This window comes from Strigops habroptila, chromosome 8 (genome assembly GCF_004027225.2).
Source record: "Strigops habroptila isolate Jane chromosome 8, bStrHab1.2.pri, whole genome shotgun sequence".
Classification (NCBI taxonomy): Eukaryota; Metazoa; Chordata; class Aves; order Psittaciformes; family Psittacidae; genus Strigops; species Strigops habroptila.
This window is the reverse complement of record NC_044284.2, coordinates 23,047,606-23,073,612: the sequence shown is the minus strand read 5'-3', so window position 1 is coordinate 23,073,612 and position 26,007 is coordinate 23,047,606. Positions and strand designations below refer to the sequence as shown.

The 26,007-nt window shown below is 38.2% G+C and overlaps 1 protein-coding gene across 2 annotated transcripts; it reads right to left on the bottom strand.

Annotated features, from left to right (window-relative positions):
- Positions 1 to 3,250: 3,250 nt before the first annotated feature.
- On the bottom strand, positions 3,251 to 26,007 carry AGTR1 (angiotensin II receptor type 1). 2 transcript variants are annotated; one of them, XM_030494743.1, is made up of 3 exons: positions 25,795 to 26,007; positions 21,021 to 21,138; positions 3,251 to 4,915 (listed from the first exon to the last, which is right to left on the bottom strand). In XM_030494743.1, exon 3 carries the CDS (start codon positions 4,860 to 4,862, stop codon positions 3,783 to 3,785), a length of 1,080 nt encoding a protein of 359 aa, XP_030350603.1. In that variant the 5' UTR covers positions 4,863 to 4,915; positions 21,021 to 21,138; positions 25,795 to 26,007; the 3' UTR covers positions 3,251 to 3,782. The 2 variants fall into 2 exon arrangements, with proteins under 2 accessions (XP_030350603.1, XP_030350604.1); XM_030494744.1 differs by lacking the exon at positions 25,795 to 26,007 and adding an exon at positions 23,070 to 23,120.

The window sequence follows — 26,007 nt, the reverse complement described above, 5'->3', positions numbered from 1 at the left end:
AAAGTATTCATTTAAACAAGTCAACAGAATATAATTGTGAAAGGACAGGAGTTGTGATGCCTGTATTTAGGGCTATATGCTGTACCCATTAATACTGGCTTGAGTTCCTCACACCAGGGCTGCACAGGGACAGACTAAGAGTTTGCAAAGTATTTTATTTTGGTCATCCCAAGAACGAAAAGTATTTTGGAAGCTCCTTTTAAAAATAACAGCATACTATTGTGTATTAACTTTGTGTTCTTTAAGATAGTGGGAGTTTGTTCTTAAATATATATAGCTAGTTCTTATTTTGATCTTAAACTAAGAAAGCTTAGGCCACAGTTCCCTCTCGAATGGCACTCATACAGAGCCAAATCTTATTCCCTCCTCCTCTGTTGGCAAGGAGTAGGTTCTTACACCAAAGGATGTTCTGGCCATCTCCTACCTGCCCCTCACTAGGGACCATAGAGCCAAAGGTCTGCAACAAAGGCCAGATCCTGTGTTCTGTCATGCTGCTGCTCTGCATGCCTCATGCATAGCTTTCCAGCATGGTGTTTTCAGCATAGGAAGCTTAAGGCTCAGCATCAAGATATTTCTGAAGACCTGTATTGGCTGCAGCTAGGTGCATGATGGAAGTGGTGTGGGTGTGCCGAGGGAAATGGGGACTCTCTAGTTAGCTGTCAGTTTGGGGCTTCATGGGAATGCCTGAAACTGCAGGATGTGGCTGTACACAGTAACTCTGTGCTCCAAAAGAGTTTACTCTCTTCTACTGCCCAGTTAGAGTTGCTGGAGACTTTCATCTCTGTATCTATAGATATGCCTATTCTTTTTTCTTTAAGGAAACGCTAAACTAGGATTCACTATATTTGGCAGCTGATGACCACTTTCCTATCCTTTAGAAGAACAAAAATTTCCTACTATTATTTAATGGCAGCTTTGCCCTCCAATTCCTTTGCCTATCAATTCAAGGTCAGTCTTGCCTTCAAAGCACACCAGCTGCAAGTCCTTCCTACCTTTCCTGCAGCAACGCAGCCAAATGTGTGCATGCTTGTGCTTTTCTCTGTGATCCAGGTAGCCACAAGTGACACTAGCAGCCCAGGATACACAGGCTCTTAAAAATGCAGGATGTAGCCTGAAATGATCAAAATCATTAGCTTTTCTTCTCTGTCCTTTTTATTGTTCACAGTCGCTACTGATTCTGCTTGTTTTTCTTCTTGGTGATAAATGAGTCCTTTCAACTAAGTATTTCTTAGTTATCACTTACACAAATATGCTTTGATTTTGATTTTTATACATATATATTTTTCTTCTCTTTGGGATGGCTCTTGTAGTAATGCAATCAATGTTTTGCAAATGAGCTACCTTTTGTGATCACTGGGGACACTGGATTTCGGTGACCAAAGGGATGAGAAGATGGTGAGGAGATGCTTGTTTAACTCCTGTCAAGGCAGTTAACTGCCTTCCAGATGGACAAGTTTGTATTTTGTTTCCACATGAGCTTGGCCACAGGTAAGGATCTCCAGATCCATCACGAGGCAGGGAAATACTGCTGTCTCTTCCTGTAACAACTTTTGAGATGAAAAACAAATTTGTGGTTGCATCCAGCAGGTGGCAAGCACAGCACACTGAATTATGCCTGAGACAGAGCTGCTTCTGCCAGGGGAATATCCCGGTGCTGCTCAGCATGTGTACCTGAACAAAATATACAGATAAATGGCAAGCTCTGTCAGTCCTTCATCAGCTTACTGAGTGCTGAGGCAGTGGTACTGTTCTGGATGCTATTTATAATGCATGGGATTATTGCCATATTCATTTTTAACCAATGGCTATCTCACTTCTAAGGATAGATACAGGCTAAATATAAATCGTTCTATATAATAATTTAACTGTGTCTTTAAATGGCACATTCAGGTTTCAAATTTAGAGATACTAGCTTGCAATTAAATCTTTAATGAAAGAACAGGGTTTTTTTTAAAATGTACAGCTTTAGAAGTTTTAGTGAATCCTCACAGCCCCTTGTGGCATATGTAAGTAGAAATTGTTCCCATTTTGCAGCTGGAAGAACAAAGGCAAAACTGAAGAAACTTGTCTTAAAATAAGCGAATGAAAAAGCAGAAGAGGCACAAAATTCCCAGATCTGGCTGTAGTCCCATTTTTTCTTAAAAAGTATTAAATGACATAACTTTTTTGTTGGTTTTCTTTAAATAATTTTCTAAAGTATAAAAATAATTCAAAATATTTGTGCATATGCAAGAGACTGATAATTGGACAATATGGATAATCCAACCACTTGCTACCTGAGACAAAGCAGAATTAGATGTGTAGTTTTGAAGATTATAAATATTGCAAATTGGGAAGGGTCATGTAATTATGTTCATGATACGTAAAGTTTTGGAATTTTTCTTCAGTTTTGTTATGTCAGGAAGTATTTGTGAACTCGTTTATCTTTGAAGACAATAAATGAGTGTGAATCAAGAATCTGGAGTTCATTATCTGAGATAAAAAGAACATAGGAGGATATTATTAATTCAAACTTCCTACAGTGTTTATTGCCTTTCCCCCTTTATTTGTATGGAAAGTTTGAGCCAGACCTTTGTTCTGATTTATGCTAGTGTAAGTATGAATTGGTTCCATATACATAAAAAAAAGTTCTACAGGGAGAAATATTCAAGGCTTAGTTTTGTATAAACAGAGAGAAATTCTGTAGAAACCAAGAGTAAAGTTTGGTCTCAAGTGTTTTGTGATGTGACTAAAAGCATTATTAGTTAAACTGTAATATAAGCATTGTCACATTTTTGCTTATCAGAATGTTGAAAAATTGAATAGTTGGTAATTTCTCTCACTGAGTGCTCGGGTTCTTACACAAAAATAGTTTTATGTTTTCTGATCACCTCTGTCCCAGAAATCATTTTCAAATACAGAATTTTACTTTTAGTCTCAGAGTATGGAGTCAACCCCCACCATAAGTAATGTTCTTTTGAAGTCAGTGTGTCATATCACGAGGAAAGACTGAGTGAACCCCATTTTTGTGTGTGTGTGACACTTTTAAACTGCTATAAAAATACCCACTGGGATAAAAATGTACATTTATGAATCAATGTTTGAGAACTGAGTAGGAATATAGATTTAAAAATATATTTCTTCTACATTTAATAAATAAATCTGCATTTTATTGCATATATTATTATGAAAAAAATTGGCATTTTAAAAATTAAAAATAGTAGCATAAATCAGAATGAGACTAATTTCAAGGACCTTAAATTTCCATTTGAGTTTACAATTTGTCCTCTCTATATAGCATGTATTTGAAAATGTATTATAAATATGATGATATGACATTTATGTCATTTACCAAAAAAAAAAAAAAAAACAAAACCCAAAACAAAACAAGCAGTGTAGCTCCATTAACTCTGTGAACAAAATTTGGAATAGCTCATCTATGTGCAAAACAGGTCCTTCATAATTCATATACAAGCTTTTCCTTTAAAAAAGACCTCGGAACTTAAGAATTTTCTGTACCCTTCTTCTGTAGTTCTGAGTAAATGGCAGGATGCTGGCAGAAACTCTGACATGCCTGTCCACCATTTATGCTGCTTTCAGTAAAGAAAAATGAGAACCCAGCAGTCCTCTTCACAATGTAAAATAAAAGGCCACTGCTAAATCTTTACAGTATGATTTCTCTGAGGTGATCTAATGTTTCCGTAATGAGCAGTAAGCTGTGATGTGCAGGACTGCAGATGAATTTTTTCATTCTTGCTGCTTCGTTCACCAGATTGTTCAAAAACAGCATATTGCAAGACACATCATTCAGTGTCCAAAGACCCAGCAGTCTTTTTAGTGTGCAAGCGTATATTTTCTGGTGGCCGATACGAGAGGGAGCTCATTTTTGTTGTTAGGCTTGGATGTGTGCTGACATTTGGTGGAATGTATTTTATTAGCTGAAGGAAGTATTTTTTAAAGTTTTTTCCAAAAAAGACATAAAAAAAAGGGTTCAAACAGTTGTTAAAGTAAGCGATGCAAATGGTGAAGGGCATAGCCGTGTCCACAATATCAGTGATTTTGCAGTCTGTTATTACATGTAATTGAATTAATACATCCAGAAAAGTGAACACTTGATGAGGAATCCAGGAAAAGAAGAAGAAAAATACTATTGCCACAATCATCTTAAAAATATCATCATTTCTAGTCTTATTTTTTTGAATTTGATATGCCTTCTTCAGGGTCTTCCAAATTAAGGTGTAGCTTGTTAATATGATCAGAAAAGGAATTAAAAAGCCCAGCAAATTTTTGGATAAGCCTAACCCAACCCGGAGCGTTGTGTTATTGTTGTCATACCGAAAACCGCAGACTGTCATATTCAAGTTCTCAGCAAAGAATATATTACGGTGAATGATGACAGGCAAACTGGCCACACCAGCGAGAAGCCAGATGGCAATGCAAGTCATTCTGGCAACAAACATGGTACGTCGAATTCGGGACTTCACTGGATGTACTATGGCCAGGTACCGGTCAATACTAAGACATGTGAGGAGGAACACACTGGCGTACAGGTTGAAACTTATTCCAGCTGATGCCAACTTGCATAAACAGTTGCCAAAAGGCCACTGGTACTCCATGGCTGTGTAGGCTGCCCAGAGTGGCAAAGTTATCAGAAAACACAAGTCAGCCAGTGCCAGGTTTAGAAGAAAGATGCTGGCTACTGTTTTTAATTTCATGTAGCAGTAAATTACAATAACGACCAGGCTATTCCCAAATATGCCTATGATAAAGATGATGCTGTAAACAGTTGGAACCATAATGTAGATATAACTGTGCCTTCCTGAAACGGGACAGTCAACATGGATTCTTTTAATAGTTTCTTCAGTAGAATAATTTGGAATCATCTTGATCTTTTCAGCTGTAACCTAGCTTCAGGGAGAAAATATGAAGTTCACTCCTAGGAGGGGAAAAGAGGAAGAAAATATTATTCATGACAGGGATTTTATTTTTAAAAAGTTTAAATTAAATGTCAAGTTCTTTCTTTTCATTGTGTCTAACACAATGTGTCAATGTCTTTGAATTTAAAAATAAGCCATCTTCAAGTGTCTTCTCAATCTCAGTCATTGGCATCTCTGCCCATGGCAGGGGGGTTGGAACTAGATGATCTTAAGGTCGTTTCTAACCCTAACCATTCTATGATTCCATGAGAATTGCTATTTTAATATACACTTTGCAGAATAAAACAGCAATGAGAATGTTAGGAATTGGCTGAACATTGTCAGATTCTTTTCAACATAAATGAAATCTAACACATCTTTCAATAACAAGGTTCCAATTTAAAATAAGACTGGTTAGTGAACATATGTCATGCAAATAGTAATACAGACTCAAAATAGCAGATAAATTCAGGATTATCAGGTTATTTTCTTTCTGTAAATATGTGATATATCTAATGAACAAGGTTTATTCAGATATCTCAGAAAAGACACTTAAGTACTCTGAATACTAGTTCATCCTCTAAATGCAAAGTCTAATGCATTAAGAAAATAAGTGAATACAGATTAGGTACTCACTTTGATCTCCTATGTGAATCACGAGAATTTTTTTTCTATACATTAAGCTTAATTCTTTGAAACAATTTTTACATCACAGAGAGACTAAGATGCACAATCTAGTGTTATATGTTGTACCATAAATATCTTAAATATTCAGAAGTTACCTAGCCCCCCACCTGGCTTGGAACTATAGCATCTAATTACTAATGAGGGAAAAAAAGATATGTGAAAATCCAGACACATGCTAATTTGTTGCATATTAGTAACTGCAGAAAAGTTTAAGAAGGGTGCAAGGGGGAATGAAAATTTGTATTACCTTTTCAGTTACTGAAAAGTTATGTTACCAAGAGCTAAAGTTGTAGTCTTAGTGTATGAAGAATATTTCTGGACTGTATTAAGTGTATGGCAATGGTATGAAATCTTTACAGGGCACCTGTTTGGTTTGCCAGGGCTTGTGTGTTCTGCAAGAATGATTTCCTTATTAATGATTTTAGGAAGCAGTTAATATGCTCTAAGTGATGTTTACACGAAATCTTTTCAGAATCTACAGATAGTCAGTCTTCCCTCAGAACCAGTGCACATTTTTTAAAAATAAAATAAAAAATTGATAGCAGAGTAGTGTTTATTGCTGGCTGCAGGAGCCTGACAGCTGTCAGCCAACCCCAACTTGTGCTGTCTCAAACACAGATAAAGGGAAACATGTTGGCGTTAAAAAACCCCCAAAACCAAAACGCAACCCCCTCCCCCAACCCCCGCAAAAAACCCCAACCAAAAACACAAACAAAAAGCCCCAAACCAAACAAACAAAAAACCCAAACAAAGTCCTTTTATATAGATAAATATACACTCCCTGAGGCTCTGGGCAGCGCACATATATTCAGAAAGAAAAGATGCCTGTCATTACACAAATATGGCCTATGTTGTGACATGGGTGGTTGCTCATCATTTGCATTGTGGAGCACTGACTTTCCTGTTAAGTGTAGAACGCTACTCCGTTAAGTGTTTGACATGCTCTTGTTGGGAGATAAACCTTATTGCAGATGGACTGTCTCCTTAATAGGCAAGCAAGGCACAGACAAAGCCCACACAGGAAGTATGAAGTGGAGCCAGGAACTGAACCCAGAACACAGATTGCAGGCAGCATCTTGTGAGCAAGGTCACCCTTTGTCTCTCTATGAGCTTTTAGAGACTCAATTTTTCTCTGTCTTAGGTCACATTCTATTATATGTTTGCACTAATAAGCTGATTCATTGGCATAGAGCTATGGGTAATTTCAAGATTTAGGTTCTTAATAATTCTATCAAGTTTGGAATATCTAGTTAAATGCAACGAGTAAACCCTCTGTCAAGATGTGCAGCGTGACACCTCCCAGTATCTCAAATTCATTCTGTGAATTAGTCCTGTTGCCTCAGTTGGTACTGATGCCTCAGTGACATCAGTTATTCTTGACATGTTTTAAGAAGTTAAAAAGTCGAGCAAACAGTTGGCACAAATAAATGTACACCATTCTGATCACACATGTCATTGTACTGCAAAACTTCCCGGCTTTCAAACTGTGCCAAATCTAGAATATATGTTGTTTGGCTCTGTGGAAGGTCATGCTATCCATATGACAGTATGACAGGGAGAACCACAATAAAAAGATTTCAAGATTTCTTATCTCATCCTTTGGTTGTGAAAGTGCCCAAGGAGATTTGACAATAACTGATACGTTCTGCAGCATCAAGGTCTGGCAATATTTGCCCTGTCCCAGCTACATGCTAGTGCTGTTTGATCATCTCATTACCATAGCCTTTGCTCACTTACATAGACACTGAGATTACAGCTGAGAATTCAGCCGTAGGAAACTAGGGAAGTCTCTAGTAAGAAAATCACCTTGCAGTCAAGTGGATCAAGGTCCAGTTGAGGCTGATCAAGCCCTTTCTCCGTGACTAGATTAACCCATTGGTGGTGCTGTTTGGCAAATACATCATTCTCTGTGTGAACTAACTGGCAGATTCTGTGGCTGAGGCAAATGTAGCTGATGGTGATTATTCCCCCTTCGATGGGATTGTTTCTGCAAAGCCATAGATGCCAAGGCACCTTTCTCATGGTCACTTCATCCAGCCCTTCAGCATACTGTGTTCCATTGTTTAACTTGCAATTTCCCTTTTCTACCCACATGGTGGCCTGTATTTTTTCATGCCAGTAGTAGCTTTAGTGGATGTAAATAATAGCATATGTGCTTCCAAGAAACTCTTATAATGATTATATTATATTTTCAGAAATGTGTTAAAATAAGCAAAAAATAATTGAGTTGGGAAACTTGTGTCTGGTGCTCTAAGGTATTGAATTCCCTGAGCTTATTTTGGAGTGCTTGGGAAGTAACAAAGGCAGACCAATTCCCATAAATAATCAGGAATTTGGTCAAGAAATAATATGATAGTTTGATTTATCTCCATAAGACTGTTTAGCCCTTTTGGAATTAAAGGTTTTGGTGTAACACTGAAGTCAGTGAGTTGTGCAAAGGGTGTGCTTGGTATGTTACCAGTTTAAAATTATACTAAGGAATTATAATCAATAAATAAAGAAATACATCCCTATTTCAGTAAATGAAAAGGAAGTGGAAATACATAATGTGATTGCTTTTGGATAAATAGATATGGGTTGCCATATGTGTATCTGAAAACAGTTTGAATGTTGCTGTGAGAATGAACCTTATAAGAGCCTTACATATGAAACGCGGTGAGGAAGGCACTGTTAATACCAAGCCAAATTTTTAAATTTCCTGGAAATTTTAAAGTTTCGGAGCTTGCCTTAGGTACGTCTGCTGCCTTGAGGGCATCTGTAACTTTAGAGCTTTACGAAAAGCTTCAACATATGAGAAAAAAATAATTTGTTTTGGAAGGCATGGGCCCATAGCAGTGCCAAGTGCTGAGGCAGCGCATCCATGGTGATGTAAACTCCTTACAGGCAACGATTTCTTTTCTGCACCACTGGCATTTTTGCTGTTATTCTCTCAGTTCACCTGCTTGTCCCAGGATCCAGCAAACTGTTTAAAAATGTTACAGAAATAGATGGCTGGTGCAGCTTTATGCTGCCAGAATTCACCAGAGCAGGTTAAACCAGAGGCCAGTTAAATGCAAGTACTGAAATTGTGCACATTGATAATTCCATTTGAAGCATCTCAAATGACCTGAGTTAAAAAATGAGAATTGGATCATTTTAGGGCTGATACACAAGGAGCTTTTTCTTAGAGGATTGATGCAACTGTGAATGGTGTGGCAACATCAATCTCAAAGCAAATTATCTGGTGAGCAGCAAACCCCTGTTGTATGTTACTGTCCTGTCTGACCTTTTATCTTTTTTAATTACAATGATTATAATAAGTCACTGATAATGAAATGCTTCAGACTGCTCTACCAACCATTATTTACCATGCCATTCACTGCTTTTGTTGGGTGAACATGCATCTTAATTAAACTGCTTATGGAAACAAGGAATGTTGAGTCTGTGCAAGGTAAACAGCACTTTGCCAACTGAAAGATAAGAGAGCACTGACTGGCTTTCTGTGAGAACTTCACCAGCTATAAATAGGTAAGCAGGTGTCACAAGTCAGATTTAAAAAAAAAAAAAAAAAAAAAAAAAGTGGTTTTGCTATTTGCTTTGACAAAGACTAAATAAACTCAGGGTGACCAACCCTGCCACAGTTGAGCCACCTCACCAGTAGGTAATGTGAGGGTTTTTTTTCTTCTGATGGTAGGTGGATTATTTGCTTTTCTTACAAATGAGAAGATATTTCAGTGTTTAAGAGGATGATGCATTCTATTTTTATACAAAATTACTGTACAGGGAGAAGCGAGGCTGAAAAATGTTTGGAACAATATGTTCAATGTATTAGCTACGTTCTTTCTGGTGGCATAAGCTTTTCTCATTTATCTTGAGAGTTTAGTCCCCCCCTTTCCTAATTTCTTTTTTTTTTTTCCTAATTGCTGAGAAGTTAATGACATTTTTCACACAGTTTATTTCAGAGCTTTTTTTTTTTTCTTCCCCTATCCAGCAGAACAACCCCCTTTATCCTTGTTGCCTTAATGAATATAATTTCTTCATATGCTTACTTCAGCATCTTTTCTGTTTCCTGGAGTTTCTGAGCAGCACCACTGTGAAGCCATAAATTTATGTTTCTCCTAGCTCTTATTTCTGCTGCTCCTCCTAATCATCTTTATTCCCTTCATGGTTTTCCTAAGTGTGTTTAGTCAAGTTGATAGGTGGATTGCGGAGGGTGAGAGAAATGCAAATACTTGGGCAAATAAAGGCACATAATTCAAGCTATCGTGGCCTTGCAGTGTGCATAGGCCTCCTGTCATCACTGCCATATTTTCCACAGAGGTCAGTGTCTGACTTCATGGTAAATGACAATAAATCAAGATATTACTGAAATGGAACTGCGATAAGCAGTATGGGACCGAAAAACTGTTCATGAACACATGAACATCAGATCATGAGCACACAGAACAGAAAGCAAGCTTCAGAAGATCTGTATTAGTAACTGTCAGGCTGGCTGTTGCTTTTGCAATTTTTGGATCAGGAGGTGGTCTGACACAAGAACAAACAGAATTTTCAGGATCTTGTACTGGCCTGGGCATTTTTGTTTAATAGCTGTCCTGGTCAGTCTTTCATGAAGCAACTGCCAGTCTGTTGAAACTGCTGTTAATTTTGTTGTGTTTGCTTTTTTTATTTGTTGATTTGAAAGTATTTATCTTTTAAATTCTCTAACCTATAGGTGGATTCTTTGTGCCTTCCCCTTTCAGGAGTTGAAGCTGGTCTGCTTCATTTGTGCAAGCTCTATATGGCTGGAAAATAACTGCCTGTGATCCTTCTAGAATCTCGTTTTTCTATAACATCAAAACTCTAAATTGCTTATTACTTATTTAGTGCTAGCAGAGGGCCAGTTATTGCTACCTTGTAAATGTGAACTGTTTATGTACTCTGACCTTCTCTGTAAGAACTTCTCTGTATTTATTTCCTCCAGCACACTTCAAAAGAGTCTGTCCGTCTGTATCATGGCTTCATAGCTTATTCTGAAAAGAACGAACATCTCTCTTCTGTTTTGTTTTCATAGACTATTCTGATTAATTTTCCTTTCACTTCCCCAGTCTCTTTCAACTTCGCTCAGTTTCAGTCATAAAATTTATGTGAGAAAAGGACAGATGAAGGGACCTTTTCCTCTGGGGAAAAATCAATGCCTGTGGAATGACTGAATAGTGGAAGTGGGGGGATGTGTAATTTTGAATGATGTGGGGGTGTAAAAGGAAAGTGACACAGTTAAGCATAGTGACATTTAAATTGCTTTGAAGTTTAACTTGTATATTATATATTTCAACCACTAGAGGTCTGTATTTCCTATTTTAAAATAAGAGAATTGCTTTATTTTATATTCCATCACTTTTCAAAATATCCACTTCCTTCAAGACTATTTAAGATGCAAACACAAAGCAAAAAACCTATCACTGGACTTCTGCATTTATGTGAAGTATAATGTACCAGAGTGAAATATTTTCAGTTTATTTTAGTATCTACTAGCTTATATCTAGTTTTCTTTAGTATATTCCTGGTTTTGATAACCTTCAGTCCAATTCTTGCACCTTTAAGTCATGGAACAAGATCCTTTTATTTTATTTTTTCAAAGACATATGCAGCTTAAACTCTCTAACATTTTTGAGCCAAATTAAAAAGAATATATTTAAAGAGAGACTAAAAGTATAGTTTAGTTTAACAATGCAGATGGAAAATATTGACACCTACTCATTAGACTAAAAGATTATTTTAAAACTAACTAGTTAGTGGCATGTTGTTAATCATACAACTCTTTTTTCCACATACCGGCAAGGGGGCTATTCCTGAAAGTAATTCTAAGTTAACTTGACGCAAATATGTATTTTTCTTTTTTGGAGGAAGGTATTTTTGTTATTGAAAATGCCACTTCAGAACTACTTTTAATCCTTTAAAGTGATTTTTGGAAATTGAAAAGCACCTTAAGCCTACAGAACTTTTTGTTATCCAAATGGGGATTTTTAGACCTCAAGCACTGTATGCATTTCATGAATTGTAAATCATTTCACAATTTGAAAATGTAATTATATTTAATGCTTTTCAGCCCCTCTCCTCCTGCCTCTTTTACTAGTTACACCTGGGTTTGTCATTACCCCTTTGGACAGTGTCAGTGCACGTTGATGTTACCCTGTTTCAAATTATTTACCTGAATAGTACTCCAATGCTAGTAAGGGTAAACAGTTTTCAATCAGGTAGAGAAGATGATTGTTAGTTTTATGGTGGCATCTATTTTATTTAAACAAGTAGATGAGCAAAGTACAACCAAAAAAAATATTAATTATTGTCTTGTGCCAGGTAAGTAGAAATAATTTGTCTTGTTCTGTATTTATATCAAATGGGTTATACAGTGTCAGTGTATCTCTATGCACTTAAGGTATGTTTGGGTACAAGCATCTGACATTTATATCTTGAAGCTGCTAAAAATAGGAGCATATAGAGAGAACAGAAGTGATATTTTGAGATAGAAAACTAGCAAGCAGCTGGCTAGATTTAAAACACAGAATAAAGAAAACTAATCTTTCATTTGCACACTGAAGGATTTTGTGTTAGAAATGGATGTGGCAAAAATCATCATGTGAAACGCCACCTCTAAAACACTAATTTATGCGGCTGTGCAGTGATGAATAAAATCTTCCCAGTACATGAAATGCTTAAATAATACTACAATATAATATGTGACAAATTTTCTGCATGCTCTTTTTAACAATCTACAGTGTAATCATGTTAGTTAGAATTTTAGCAGTTGCATCAACAGTGAAAGTTCGGACTATTTTTTGCATATCCTCTCATGGTACTTACAGAGTCCAGAAACATTGGAAATATTTCTTCATGCTACTAAGTTCTCTGGCCAAAGTTAACTCTACCAATTCCCTCATTGTGTATGGTTAGTCTTCCAGAAGTTAGGAAATCCTGATGTACATACTTGTATAAAATGTTACTTGCAGATGTTAGTGCCAAGGCAAGATTGCTCAACTTCACTAGAGTTTCTCAACCTCACTAGAACTTAGTGGTTTAGTGAAGAGCAATGATTAAGGGTTTTTTTGGTACAAAAGTTTGTTGATTGATTGATCCACAGAGCACTCACTAGCCAAAAGTCTTTCAGTTAAGTTTCAGTATTTTAGTTGATGGGTTTCATTTTTCAGATCCTCTAGGTTTAGGTTTAAAAGTAAATATTGTTTTCTGGGAGCTTTTCCTCGATACACACATAATTTTGTTTTCTCTGCTGTCAAGGGGAGGAAAAACATTCTTGGGTTCAATAAAAGTTGAACTGGACTCCAAAACACTGAAGGATTAACCATTCTCAACATGCAATATGTTTACCTAATCTCTTGGGGAAGATCAGTGAGGTGGTGGTTTTAGACATCACTGGTTCTGGCTTGACAGTGTACCTGATATTCCAGATAGCTTACATTTTTCCACAAAATTTTCTAATCTCTTTCTTGCACATTTACCCATCAGAGCAATCTCTGTTTTCTTTCTTTGAACAATGCTGAACAATTGTTCAAATAAGTGTTGCAAGCTCTCTGGGGTTTAATATGTCTCAGGTATTATGTATCTTTAAGAGATGTGAATATAAAATTATCTGAAAATTACTCACATAATTTTATATTCGCAGTAACTTAAAACTGAAAAGTTAATTAAACAAAGTAAAATATATTTCTAGCTTAATACTTCTAGTTCAATACTTCTGAAACTAAACATCAGAAAGGCTAAGCTTCAGAAAAGATGATGTCTGAAAGGCGAATCTCCTTGTGCCAGTCACCTCAGTTGCTGTCTTGACAGGAATGAAGATCATCTTTTTCTTTTCTAGGTTATTAAACCTATAGCTGAATTAGTATTTAAATACAAAAAAGTCATTGTTATAGCAGGTGGCAGTCACTCTTCTTGTTTATACCACAAGGTAAAGAACTGCCTCTTTTTCCAAAAAGACTGAAGAGCCTTAGACATATTAAGACTTGGAAATGAGGACATTAACTATCATCATCAGTCAAGCACAGAGTTTTGTACCTCTGTTCTAACCAGTAGCTTATCAAAAAGGATGATTGGCACCCTCCTACGAGTTAAAACTCATCAATAACCAGCAGGCTAACCTAAAGTCCGCTTACCAGCGACATGTCACCTCTTCATATTGCTAACAATGCCATCTACTGCACGTTAGAGCATACAATCACAGATGCCAGGAAAAGACTCACAGATGCCAAGAAAGAAAAAATAAATCTGTTTCAGATCAAGGTAGGACTCGAATTTCTATTTTCAGCATTGACATGAAAAGATTTTTTGAAGGGCAACACAACATAAAGTACTGTTTCATTATGAATATACGGCTAGCTGCACATTCATAACTTCAGATTTGATGCCTGGTTATGTAGTATCTTTAGGGCATTTGGAACTACCCGAAAGAGTCAATAGTTAACAAGAATTAAGCCATCAGGTCCCAGAATGAATAAAAGTGAGATTAGTTTGAGCTGTGAAAGGTTACATGCTGCACAGTTACTTTCTCTGAGTGATAGTAAACAAATGGATTAACACATTTCCTTTATTGCAGCTGGAATTGCCTATATAAAATATAGTGTGCCCCGTGTGATCATTTTTAATAAAAGACAAATAAAATTCAGATTCGCTAAGTGCCAAGGAAATCATTTGATGAATTTTAAGTTTCTATTGTGATAGCTTTGTTCCATGGAATGAAAAGTTTTAAAGTATTCTTTTTTTAATTACACAGCAGTGCACATCCTACAAAAATGTAGCTTCCGGATACCTAACCATACCCCTAAAATTTCTAATGGCACCATTATTTGCATATGGAATGAACCATAAGCTTCTACTGTGAACTCCTCCAAGCTGAGCAGTAAGGGAATTTACATTAATACTGGGGTTCATCCAGATCTATATTTCAGCCTTATATTTAAAAGACTGTGGAGAGGCAAGAAAGAAAAAAAACTTGCTGAAATAAAAAGCACTCCCGAAAGCACACCTCATCATGCCCTCTTCTAACAGAACAGAGATCAGATACAACGTGATCATAGAAAAAAAATCACAATTTGACTTACTGGACATTTCATATACCTATTAATCTGTCTTTAAGGTTATACGGTCATCTTCACTGAAGCTTGTGGGTGCCTCCCTAAGTACATGAAAATAGCAGTAACAACTGTTCTTCCTCCCCAGCTTGTAGGAGAAATACTGTGTTATATTACTGTGATTTCAAGCACGCAGAGCTTAATAAGGGGTTGCAAGACATTTTACATGCTGTTTTAAGTATCAGTGGTCTCTGGTCATTCTTATTTCTTCCTGGAGTGAATGTTTTTCTGCATTCAACACTGAAAGAGTTCTTAGTTTCATTGCCCCTATCTTCTCAGTTTTAGTCAATAGTCAACTGGTCCAGCAGAAGGTGACTATCATCTGGAGTGGCCTTTGGGGAGCAATAAAGGCTACTTCCATAAACTGCTATGAATGCAAGACAGAACCTTTCTCTTCTACTACTGTTCAAGGAAAAGACAATGTTTGAGCAGCACAGAGAGACATTTAGGCAATTAACTTGGTGCTTTGCTGGTATTTAACAGTATTTGAATTTATAAATAACAATAATTTCAGCTCTAGATACAACCTGTAGGTCCCAAATGTGCCAATAATTGCTCAGGCCAGAACTGGCTCTGACAGGAAGAAACAGTATTTGCATGTAAAGATCTTTATAGAATTGAGTATCTTTTAGGTTTTTCTATGCTCATTTTGAAATTCAAAACTATTGAAAAGGTGTCAATATGATTATCAAACTGAGATCACCTCCAGTGCTCAAGGAAAGGCAAGTTTTCTCATTTTCTCTTCTTATTGACATGATCTCATTGTGAGATTAAACCAGCTGACTTGTCTATACTTCAGCCACTTGCTCGTTCTCTAGTTTCACTCAGACATCAAGAAACTTGCCTTACAGCTATGTTAGTCTTCTGATGAAACATTGTTTCCACTGCAAGCTTTTTAGCTTTACAACTTCTTGAAAACAGAATGTGTGGAGTCTACAAATATCAAGATCGCTTAGCAGAAATGATTCATTTCTATTATCTAAAATACTGGAAAGGATGATGCTTTAGAGTGCTACTACAAAAGGCACAGACGTTTGTAAGAAGGAAGCTGCTTTTGCAAAAGCATATAGTTACCACCTGCTTTTTACCATGTAGATTTTGCAAAACTCCTGAAACTTGGCCAAACTTTGAGAAACCTACCCACACTGGAAGGGATGATGAAACTCCTACTGAGGAGGAGGTCTTTTTACAAGGGCAGGTAGGGATACAACAATGGGTAATGGCTTTAAACTGGAAGAGGGGAGATTAGGTTAGATATTAGGAAGAAGTTCTTCACTGTGAGAGTGTTGAGGCACTGGAACAGGTTGCACAGAGAAGCTGTAGATGCCCTATCCCTGGAAGCGTCAAGGCCAGGTTGCACAAGGCTTTGGGCAACTTCTTGGAACTAGATGATCTTTAAAGTCCCTTCCAACCCAAACCGTTCTATGAAACCTTTATTTCTTTAGAGGTTATGAATTGCATTCTGAGATTTATCATTTGATGATCACAGTTATGGTGTAAGTAATGTTTTTGGACCTTGAGAGTAACAGCTACTCACGTAGATTACGGCTTCTAGAACTGAGCCCCAAAATATTAGTGTCTCATGGGGATTTCTTGCTCACAACTTATTCTGTCACTGACTCCAGGACATGAGAGGACATGTCCATGTATTTTCTCTTCCTCACAGTTTTTGCACCATATAAAACTCTTAACATGCTGTTGTATTTTAATCTGAAGCCTAAAATACTAGAAATGTGCAGCACTTAACATGGCAGCTGGCCAAAGTAATTTCTGCAAGACAGATTCTTCTTCTGCAGGGATGTGGTGGACAGGTTCACTTCTTCTCTAGACTCCCCTGCCTCAGATGATGAAGATGCTCCACGCTTTCAGGTTTATTAATTGAAATGAGCCAATGACAAAGGTAGATGGTTACATCTTTCAGTTTATGACCGGTAGCTGTACTGCAACATGATGTGTGTGAAAGATTGTGTCGTGAAACCTGAAACCTGGACCTCTTCTGCTTTTTGGTCCAGGGAGAAAAAAAATGTGGGAAAGGATAAAATGTCTCACAGATTCTGTTAAGAGTGTTAAAATAACAAAAATGCCATGTTTTATTAGAAGATGGAGAGTAAGTATTATAACAGGGAGGCAGGAAAAAAAAAGTGCATGTGTATGGGATGACACACCAGAAAACAGCATGGCCAGATAAGGACTGGCTATAAGAACCATCTATGCTGTGAAAGTCCTGATACTGGGGTCAGTAAGTATGTGTGTACCAACCTCTGTTTAAGCTTACACACTCTTGGTTATATTAGTGGTTATTGATAATTTAGCAGAAAATGGGATTTCATGCATCTAAATTTGAAATGATAATATTCTAAAATGGTTCATGCATGAACGACATGCCCATAGCAAGATGCAGTCACTGTCAGAATCTTCTGTGTCACTGGCAGAGATCGCAATAGAAAATGGAACGGAAAGGCCAAAGCTGCAATTGTTTCTTCATAAACCAAATCACCTACTTCTGGGAGAAAAGGACTCTTCTGAATCTAGGTGCAAGTTCTTTGGCCTTATTCTGGTTTACAGCTTTACTATGAAAGTCAGTGGTGTCATTAGCGTAAAGCTACTGAAAGTGATGTTTTAATTAAAGTTCCTGCTGCTTCCTCCAAAGCAAAAGTGTTTGTAGAAAGAAGGGTAGGGGACACAGCTAATAACTTTGTAAACAAAGATGAGAGGTGATAGGACTTCTTTACGGAACGTCATCTTAGCCCAACTAAAGGCTTCCTTGCTTTGTCCTGGTAGTTCAGTTTATTCAGAGATGATGGTGTCATTTGCCTACTCTCCCACAGTTATATTATTCTCCTGCTAAGCCAGAAGATGCAGAGGCAAAAATTAACATATGTATGCAGGTTAAGCCCCCAAACAACTTTCCTTAGTTAAACATGAGATATTAACCTGATGAGCAATGAACTCTGCAAGATAATATACTTCTACCTTTCTGGTCCAAGGAACTGCCTTTCTCTTATTTTCTCGTTAAACAGTAAGAAAGGTGCTAGAAGAGAGCTTGTACACATAGATTTGTCATGCACACGTCATGCGGCAAATCAGTAACGTTTTGACGTGCGTGGAAACACACTGATGTGTGTGATATTTTCCTGCCATTAAGCTAAATCACCAGGGTGGAGCCATGACATTCCTAAAAGCTTTACAGGTTCAATATGCAGTCCCTTTAGCAGGATGTGTTTTTTACTTTTAACTCCCCTCTTTCTCCTCTCCACAAAAACAAAAGTGTAAATTAATGAATAACAAGCTTTAGAAATGCATTGTGCAGAGCAATACAGTTATCTTCATATGCAACAATGGCTAATCCATCAGAAAGTGGGAGAAAAGAAACACTTAAAATTCTCTACTTCTACCGGAGAAATGGAGAAATGTCTGTCAAATAGAGGTGTTCCCCTTTCTAATCTAATGGAAATTAGATGAGTTAGCTGAGAGTAGTTCATGTTGCACATATTACCTAAGAAGACTTTCTCTCTCTAAAAACCTCTAACAAATCACACCCCTGTTTCTTACCTATCACCAGTGTTGTTGGAGTGGCTGATAAAATCTTTTGCTAAAAGTAATAAAAAGGTTAACTGAAAAACAAACACACACGCAGATGCACCATGCCTGTGTGGAAGCAGCCATACCAGTATCACTACAGTATCTGTCATGCCAACCCAAACTATTCCATGATCCTATTAACTAATGTGGAAGTTTTATCTCTACATTTCCAATACCATGGCTAGCAATTTTCACATAACTTCCTTCTAGGCAAAGCATTACAGCTCTTGGGAAAACAAACCTCATGTTGAACATTTTTGTTTTTCTTTTGACTTCAAGCTGAGAAATAATGTTTGTCTTACTGGAGAAGCAAAAGCAAATATATTGTGGGTTTCTGTGCAAGGAAATGGACACTAGATTTAACACCTCGTTCAGAGGAAACTTTGTCTTCTATGTGTCATACTTCAGCAATACATAATCGGATTTGGTTCACTGCGTCTGATTGAGAAACTTGATTACTTTTCTTTTATATAATTAATTTAGATATCCTTACAGTGGGAAAATATCACACAATGGCAATACGCACCAGAAAAGACTTTTCTTCCTTAAATGAGAATGTTGGGAACAGCCTGGAGGGAAAAATTAAAAGACTGAAAGCAAAGGATCAGCATGGAGGCTTCTTAATGAATACCTCATTAGGGTCAGAAAAAGGGAACCAAAGGCAGAAAGGAAAGAAAACAGTATGAGTAACTGGTAAAGTACAAGAGTTTATTCAGACAAAAAAAATCTTTTAAAATGGTAATGCAACTAAGCCCAAGAGAAGTTAGTATCATTGTAACTGTTAGTAAGTATAAAGTGGAAAGCATAGAGGCCCAATTGTGCTTTCACTTGCACAAAACTCCTGTTAAGGGCAGATCATTATGAGGACTAGAAGAAAATTTGAGTAGCCAGATATAAAGACAAACACTGTATCTGTGATTTTTGTACAGTTGGACTAGTGAGGTGCTAAGGGGTTAATAAAAGAGAACGAAAGGTCAACTAGAGACACCTTAATCCATGCAAGTGAGGAAAGTATTATCACCCATGAAAAAACCAAAATATTGTGATGCTTAGTGGTTTGTCTGGAAGGCAGCACGCTTATTAGAATGATACCAAAATAGATGTTCTGCCAAATTTGTACAGCTTGTTTCCTGTTTTGTTTCTTTGGTTGGTTTTTTTTTTCCCCCCAAAGTAAAATTTATTGCTCTATTTTGAAAATAAAATTTATTAGTGAACTCCCTTTACTGTCCCGGCTCTGAGATGTTCCTTGGGGGTACTGAGGACCAGCAACCGAGGTAGCAAAACAAAGAAGGCTGTTACAGCCAGGGTGCCAGATAAGCTATGATATGGTGAGCCAGTGCATCCTCAACGAAGTGCAGTCTTTGTTCTCCAGCAAACATAACTGCACAGATGCCCAGAAAGGGTAGCAAGAATTACCGATTGAGCTGAGCAAATGCTAGGATGTGTGGCTGTCCTGTACTGACATGACTTTTTTTTTGGTTTGGTTTGGTGGTTTTTCGGTTGTTTGGTGTTTTTTTGGGGGTTTTTTTTGGGGTTTTTTTTTTTTTTTAACGGTATTTTTAAGAACATGGAACAGCATCATAAAGTGTATCTGAAGGCAAACTTTTTTCATAGAATTATAGAGTGGTTTGGGTCGGAAGGGAACTTGAAGAGCTAGTTCCACCCACACCCCCCGCCATCGGCAGGGACAGCACTTTTGAAGAGTTTTCCTTTAAAGTGCTTTTTGGGAAGCTCATAGGTAAAGAAATATACTTTACCAGAAATAAAGCCTGATTTGAGAAAAAGAAACACTGTAATTGCCTTATGATAAGCTGCTAACAACGAAGCCAAGAGGAAAACAATGAAGACAGAAATCTAATAGCAGAGCTGGAGTCCAACTCTGAAAACACATGCTGATTCCTGCCCCATGCTTTCCACTTCTGATTGTTGTCCATGAAGCAAAGAATCTGATGAGGGAGGAAATCCTGAGCAGCTTGAGCGGTAGCAGACTAACTCTTGGGCTCAATGTACCTCGGGGGAGGAGGGAGAAAAATGGTGAAAACTTTTAGGCTTGGGTAACAAGGATGAGGGGAGAAAGGCGAGAAGAAGAAAACTAATAGAAGTTTGTAAAGAAAAAGATGAAGAGGCAACATACATCCTATAAACTTGGACTCGGAGAGGCATGCATGGTTCCTCAGTAAACAAGTTCAAGCTGTGTCTTTGTACACTATGTGCTGCCTGCTTGAAGCAAAGGGTCTGGCCAGGCTGTGCTGATGCTAAAGCAGGGTTAAATGGAGGATAACTGCCAACAGAACATTTTTTAGGGAAGTCAACTTGTGCATTTTTCTCCCTTGCGTAAGCCCCCCAACATAAAAGTACAGCTGTTCAGTGGTTTTCTGGAACGTTTTACTATTTCCATGGGTCCCTCTGAGCTAGAAATGCTGAGACACAGTACTCTCATTCAGTGTATCCCTCTCAATTTTCAGAAAACTGAGGGGACTCAGGAATGCTGTTTTGGTTTCTATTTCTGGTCCTATACTTCATCTACTGATTATTAGATTCCATTAGCCAAATCTACCAGTAACTGACAAACTTGTATGACCTAGAAGTAAAGAAAGGAATAGGTGAACTAGCTGAAATGAAGTGTTTGGTGAAATTATTCTTTGTTCTGGCCATCACTCTAATTATACCTTTCATTTCAAACAGTGAAATACTATCTAAATATTGACCTTGCCCAAATTCAGTACCTGTTTCTTTAGAGGTTGCCAGTTACCTTTTGCTGTAGCCTGCTTTTTGTCTTGTTTTCAATCATGCCACTCACTGATCCATTGCCAATCTGATCTCACTTTCCTGCTGTGAGGTCATCTTCAGTTATTTCCCTTTTTCTGTGCCTATAAGAGAAATGCCACTCAACTACAATAAAAGAAGATAAACACCACAAATTGTAACCAAGCATTCTAGCTAGCATTGTTATATAGCAGCTATCTGGACAGTTTTGCTATCAAACAAAAACCAAATGGAATGAAGATTGTAAAAGACACCTGACAGCCCAAAATCTGTAGTTCTTTCAGATGATGGTGCACTAGAGAATACTAACAGCATGCCATTTGCAGCATGGTATTTTCCTACCCGTAGTTGCAATTCACTTGAAAGCTCCAAGTAATTTTAGTATAATCCATCATTTATCTGAAGATAAGGCCATAAATGATTACACCAGCCATTCTATTTCATACATGCTTTGTCTCAAACAATCACTGCTCTTAGGACTTGCAGTCAAAATAACCCCTTTTCACTTGTTTGTTACAGCTGAAGTAACAAGTATCATTAATCCCCTTGTTTGTCAGATTTGTTAACTCCCTAAAATGTTCAAAAATTACACAGGTTCTTGTAGAGTACATCTGTCAAATCATAATTTTGGGGTTTTTTGCAAAAGATAAGTTTTAGAAGATGGTACAGAACATGGTATGAGTGCTCTGAGTACAATGTCTTGGTGAAAGTGATCTTAAGAGACAAATTTGTTGATGGAAAGGGAACAAAAAAAAATATTGTGGTTGGCGAAAGCTTACTGGCTTGCTTTTCACTGCAGGGTTTTTAGGACCAGAAGGAGACAGAAAATAATACTGTGATTAGTAATTTCTGCGCAATAACAGCTGGATATAAGAAAACAGCTCTGCTGGAGCCTTTCAGTCTTCAGGTTGCAGCGTTTGGGCCTCATGCAGGAGGTCTGTACACCTTTAAACTCTAAAGTAAATTTTGTTGCCATCTACTCAAACTCTCCAATAAAACTGAACTTGTCTTGGGTATACATGCCAAAATTTTACCTTGCATAAAATTTTAATTTGACCTAAGTAGCTGAGGTTCAATTCTCAGCAGTAACAACCTCTTTATTCCTGTTAGAATCATGGAAGCTAATCCTTCAATAGAGAGAAAAAAACATAGTAAGTCTTCGCTCCACTTTCCCCTCTCTTAAGTGAACCACATTTACCATTTTGTTTTCAGAATTCCATGAGATTTCTAAAAATCTCTCTTTGTGATGCTCTGCAATTTTATCTTACCTAGGTTCTCAAACCTGATCCGAACAATGCAGAGGCAAACTTCTTAAAAATACCATAGTCACCCTTAGGACGAACCGTCCAAAAATCTGAACTGCTATCCAAGAATACTGCAAAATTGTTAATTAATATTTGAGAGTAACACGTGGTAGAACACAATATCTGTGTCACTGCACTTCCAATTGAATTGTTGCACAGCTGAGAACATGAGGCACAAACATCAGCAGTAAGCTAGATAAGGCTTGAAAACTGAAACAAGATTACCCAAAGGGTAGAGATTTAGCTGCACATGCAATAGAGCCTACAGTACACACAGACTACCATGGGCCTGTTATGGCCAGGCTATACCTTGACCCAGCTGTAAATCTTACCATGCTTGCAGCTCTGAAAGGATTCCAAGATTATACTTCTCTTTCTGGAGAATGATGCTTGCTGGGTTGCCAGCAATCCCCCCATTCCCCTATCTTAGCCATCTGGCCACTTTCTTTGGCATATCTAATATACTGCCCAAGCAGATCTATTCATATGCCAATGAATCCTGATAACCCATTTCCCCAATTCAGCTCTAGGTGTAACATACCCAAATTAAATTTTAGTCTATTTCTCCTCTTATTGAGGTGTCTCCTAGAAGTCAACCATTAAATTCAGGTAAAAAAAGCACACCAATAACTATCTAATGTAAATTGGACTTAGTATTTGATTAAAATCGTGCATAAATATGCATGTTCTCTATTCAAGTAAACATAGAACATGACCTTTTATGAACTCACCAAGGCAGAAAAGGAGATTTGAAGTGTAGGAAACAGATACATGCCAGGCACTCAGAAACAACTGGATGCTTCTCATAGAGAGATTAGATGCCCTAAAATGTGGGCAGTAATAAGCCGCAGGGGAGATTAGAAATACTCCTGGTGACACTAGAAGGTTCACTCAAAGAAGGTCCAGAGAAAAAGGAGAGGTAGTGAGCAAATGAAAGAAATTTGTGACTGCTTAAAACATTTTCAACTAGTAGTATACTTTTGCAGAAACGAGAGTTTAACTAGGAGAGTGTAATCAAGAGTTTGTAGCTTATGTAACTTTAAGTTACCATATTAATTATTGGAGTAAGGAACCATACGCAGTGCCAGAGGAAAGGACTACCCAAATATATCCCTTCAGCAAACACGATAGATAGAATTGCCACAGTGCAGAAAACATGTGAGTGCAGGAAAACATAGTGAGTGCTCTTTATCCGAAATAAGATTTTTTTAACAGTAATTAACTCTGACACATTATGTCCATGTCTGCAAACACAGTCCATACGTTTCAACAGAATTATTCTAGAAAGTGTAAATAAATCACCATGTTTACATTCTGCATCTGCCTCTGTTTTTATAGTGCTACAAACAGCAAAAAGAGATACATTTTCAGATATTTAATACAATTAGAGATAATATTGTTCATTCAGCGGGTAATACAAATCATGCATCTTCTTGTTCTAAGTGGATTGTAAAAAGTAGGTTGTGGGGTTGTGATGTTTTAAACTGAAAGGCAGCACCCTCCTCACTTCTGCAGTGCTCTGGATACAAGCACTTCAGGCTGGTATTTACTGCCTTTTAAACCAGTAACTTCCAGGTGAAGTTTGCCCATGCTGTCCAACCCAAGCAAGGTACTGTTTCCAAGCAGGCAGGTAGGACACCTCACACCATCGGAAATGGGCACACTTCTGCTCTCCTCCAGTGTGAGAATTAACCCTGTTTCCATCTACTACCTTGACAAAAGGTGAGAATGAAATTGACTATATTCAAATTTAATGATAAATATGACCTCTTAATTGTACAGGACCACTTCACTTTCTCAGTTTAGCAACATAAACTAGGAAGCACTCCATAGTTGTAACTGATTTTTCTCTGCTATGTAGTTCAAGTTGTAGAGAGAAGTGTAGAGAAACACCACAATCCTGCTGGAAAGGCATACAGTTAAAATCCTTAATATATGAGCAATAGTTTATTTGAAGACACTTCATTATATTTTTGAAAGATGCTGTAATTTCAAAGATTATGGTGATAACAAGCGAAACGGACTGCCATAGTCAGGAGTGTGAAACATTTGTCTGATACCAAAACAGAGTTAAAAGAGCCTTTCTACATCACCATGGTAATTACCTGCTCCACACCATACTTAATCCTCCTATTCAGGCAAAAATCTAATCATGTTAGTGGTGTGGGTTCATGCAGGCGAAGCCCCCTCACCCCACCATTGAACAAAAGTCCCTCTTTACCCTCATCTCTTTTTGGGGTTTGTGATTTTACTGAGCCCATTTACTAGCCCATGCCATGCTATGCATACAACACAACCGAAACAAGCACAGTTACTAATGGAGGAGATGGAAATTTACAGTGAACTGTAGCACACTCTGGACAAAATCCTCCTGTCTCTCGCTGCCATACATCTCATTGGTGGGTTTGCAGAAATATATAAGTGGGTGTCATGAATCCTGCAAATTTACTGCCTGTTCGTACTGTGATCCCACTGAGTTACGGAGTTACCAGTATGCTGGCTGACTTGCACAGAAGAATATAGGGCTTGTGCACCTGTAAATAACTGGTAATATTTTAAGTGTTTTAATGTATGGAGAGTGGGAGGACAGTAAATATGCTACAGGATCTCACCTGAACATGTTGAAAAACTCTAGTCCAGTTTCATTTTTAAGAGTCCATGCTACGGTTAAAATCTGGTTGATACCAAGGCAAAAAAAAGGGGGGGCATTTAACGTTTACTAACTAAAATTTAATCTTTGGTTGCAGATCACCTTTTTTTTTTTTCCCCCCACAGGAAATGGGTAAGTCCGGTTATGGAAAGTGTATGCTCCTCAATTTTGATGAAACCACTACTAGTTGCTAAGCAGTGGAAGTTGTATTGCCTGTTAGACTGAAAGACAGATGTGTTTGCCTGAGTCTCAAAAATCATCAGCACCGCCTTTAGTGATTTTTGATTAATTTATATCATGAGCTTAGCACAGTAATAAATTTTTCATGTGCTCGTCTGATCATGACCAGAGGTAAGCAGCTTCTTCTTGCATGCTGGTGGGAAGAGCCTTCATGGTGAGAAGGTGTTACTGCCCCGGGCACTGTGCCTTTTGTCAGAGGGGGCATTTGCTTTATCTTCAAACTGTTTCGCAGGACATGAGAACTCACACGGCATGGCTGTGAGTCTGGGGAACATTCAGCTGTGTCCAAAATAATTATGTGGCGTGGGCTTACCGAGCGGGCCTCGAAGGGCAAGCCGGGGCACAAGGCTTATGTGCCTGCGTTTTGCCCGGAAACGATACTTCCTCTGCCAACTTTATCTTAGCAGTCTAAATTCAGCAGGAGACTTTATCGACCAACACTTTCCTGCCCTGGGACCCGGCAGCGTGTTCCCGGCGAGGCGTGGGATTTTCAAGCGGCGCGACGGCACGCTGCCGGCACGAAGGAGCCGCCCCGCGCCCGCGGAAGCCGGAGGGACGCGCCTTACCTGGCTCCGCGGAGGGCCTACCCTGGGGCGAGGAGAAGCGGGAGCGACCACGGCCTGGCTGGGGCAGGCGGCTCAGCCCCGACGGCGCTCGCCCTGCACCATGTTCTGTTCTGTTCGGCTCGGCTCGGCGCTGGACTCTGCGCGGTCGCCGTTCCCGTCCGCACCGCTCCCCGGCTCTGCTGCGCGGCCCCTCCATTTATAGCGAGGGGCGTT

Bases quoted from the DNA above. Each gene is read 5' to 3' on its own strand.
- AGTR1 (XM_030494743.1), bottom strand. From the start codon at position 4,862: ATGATTCCAAATTATTCTACTGAAGAAACTATTAAAAGAATCCATGTT.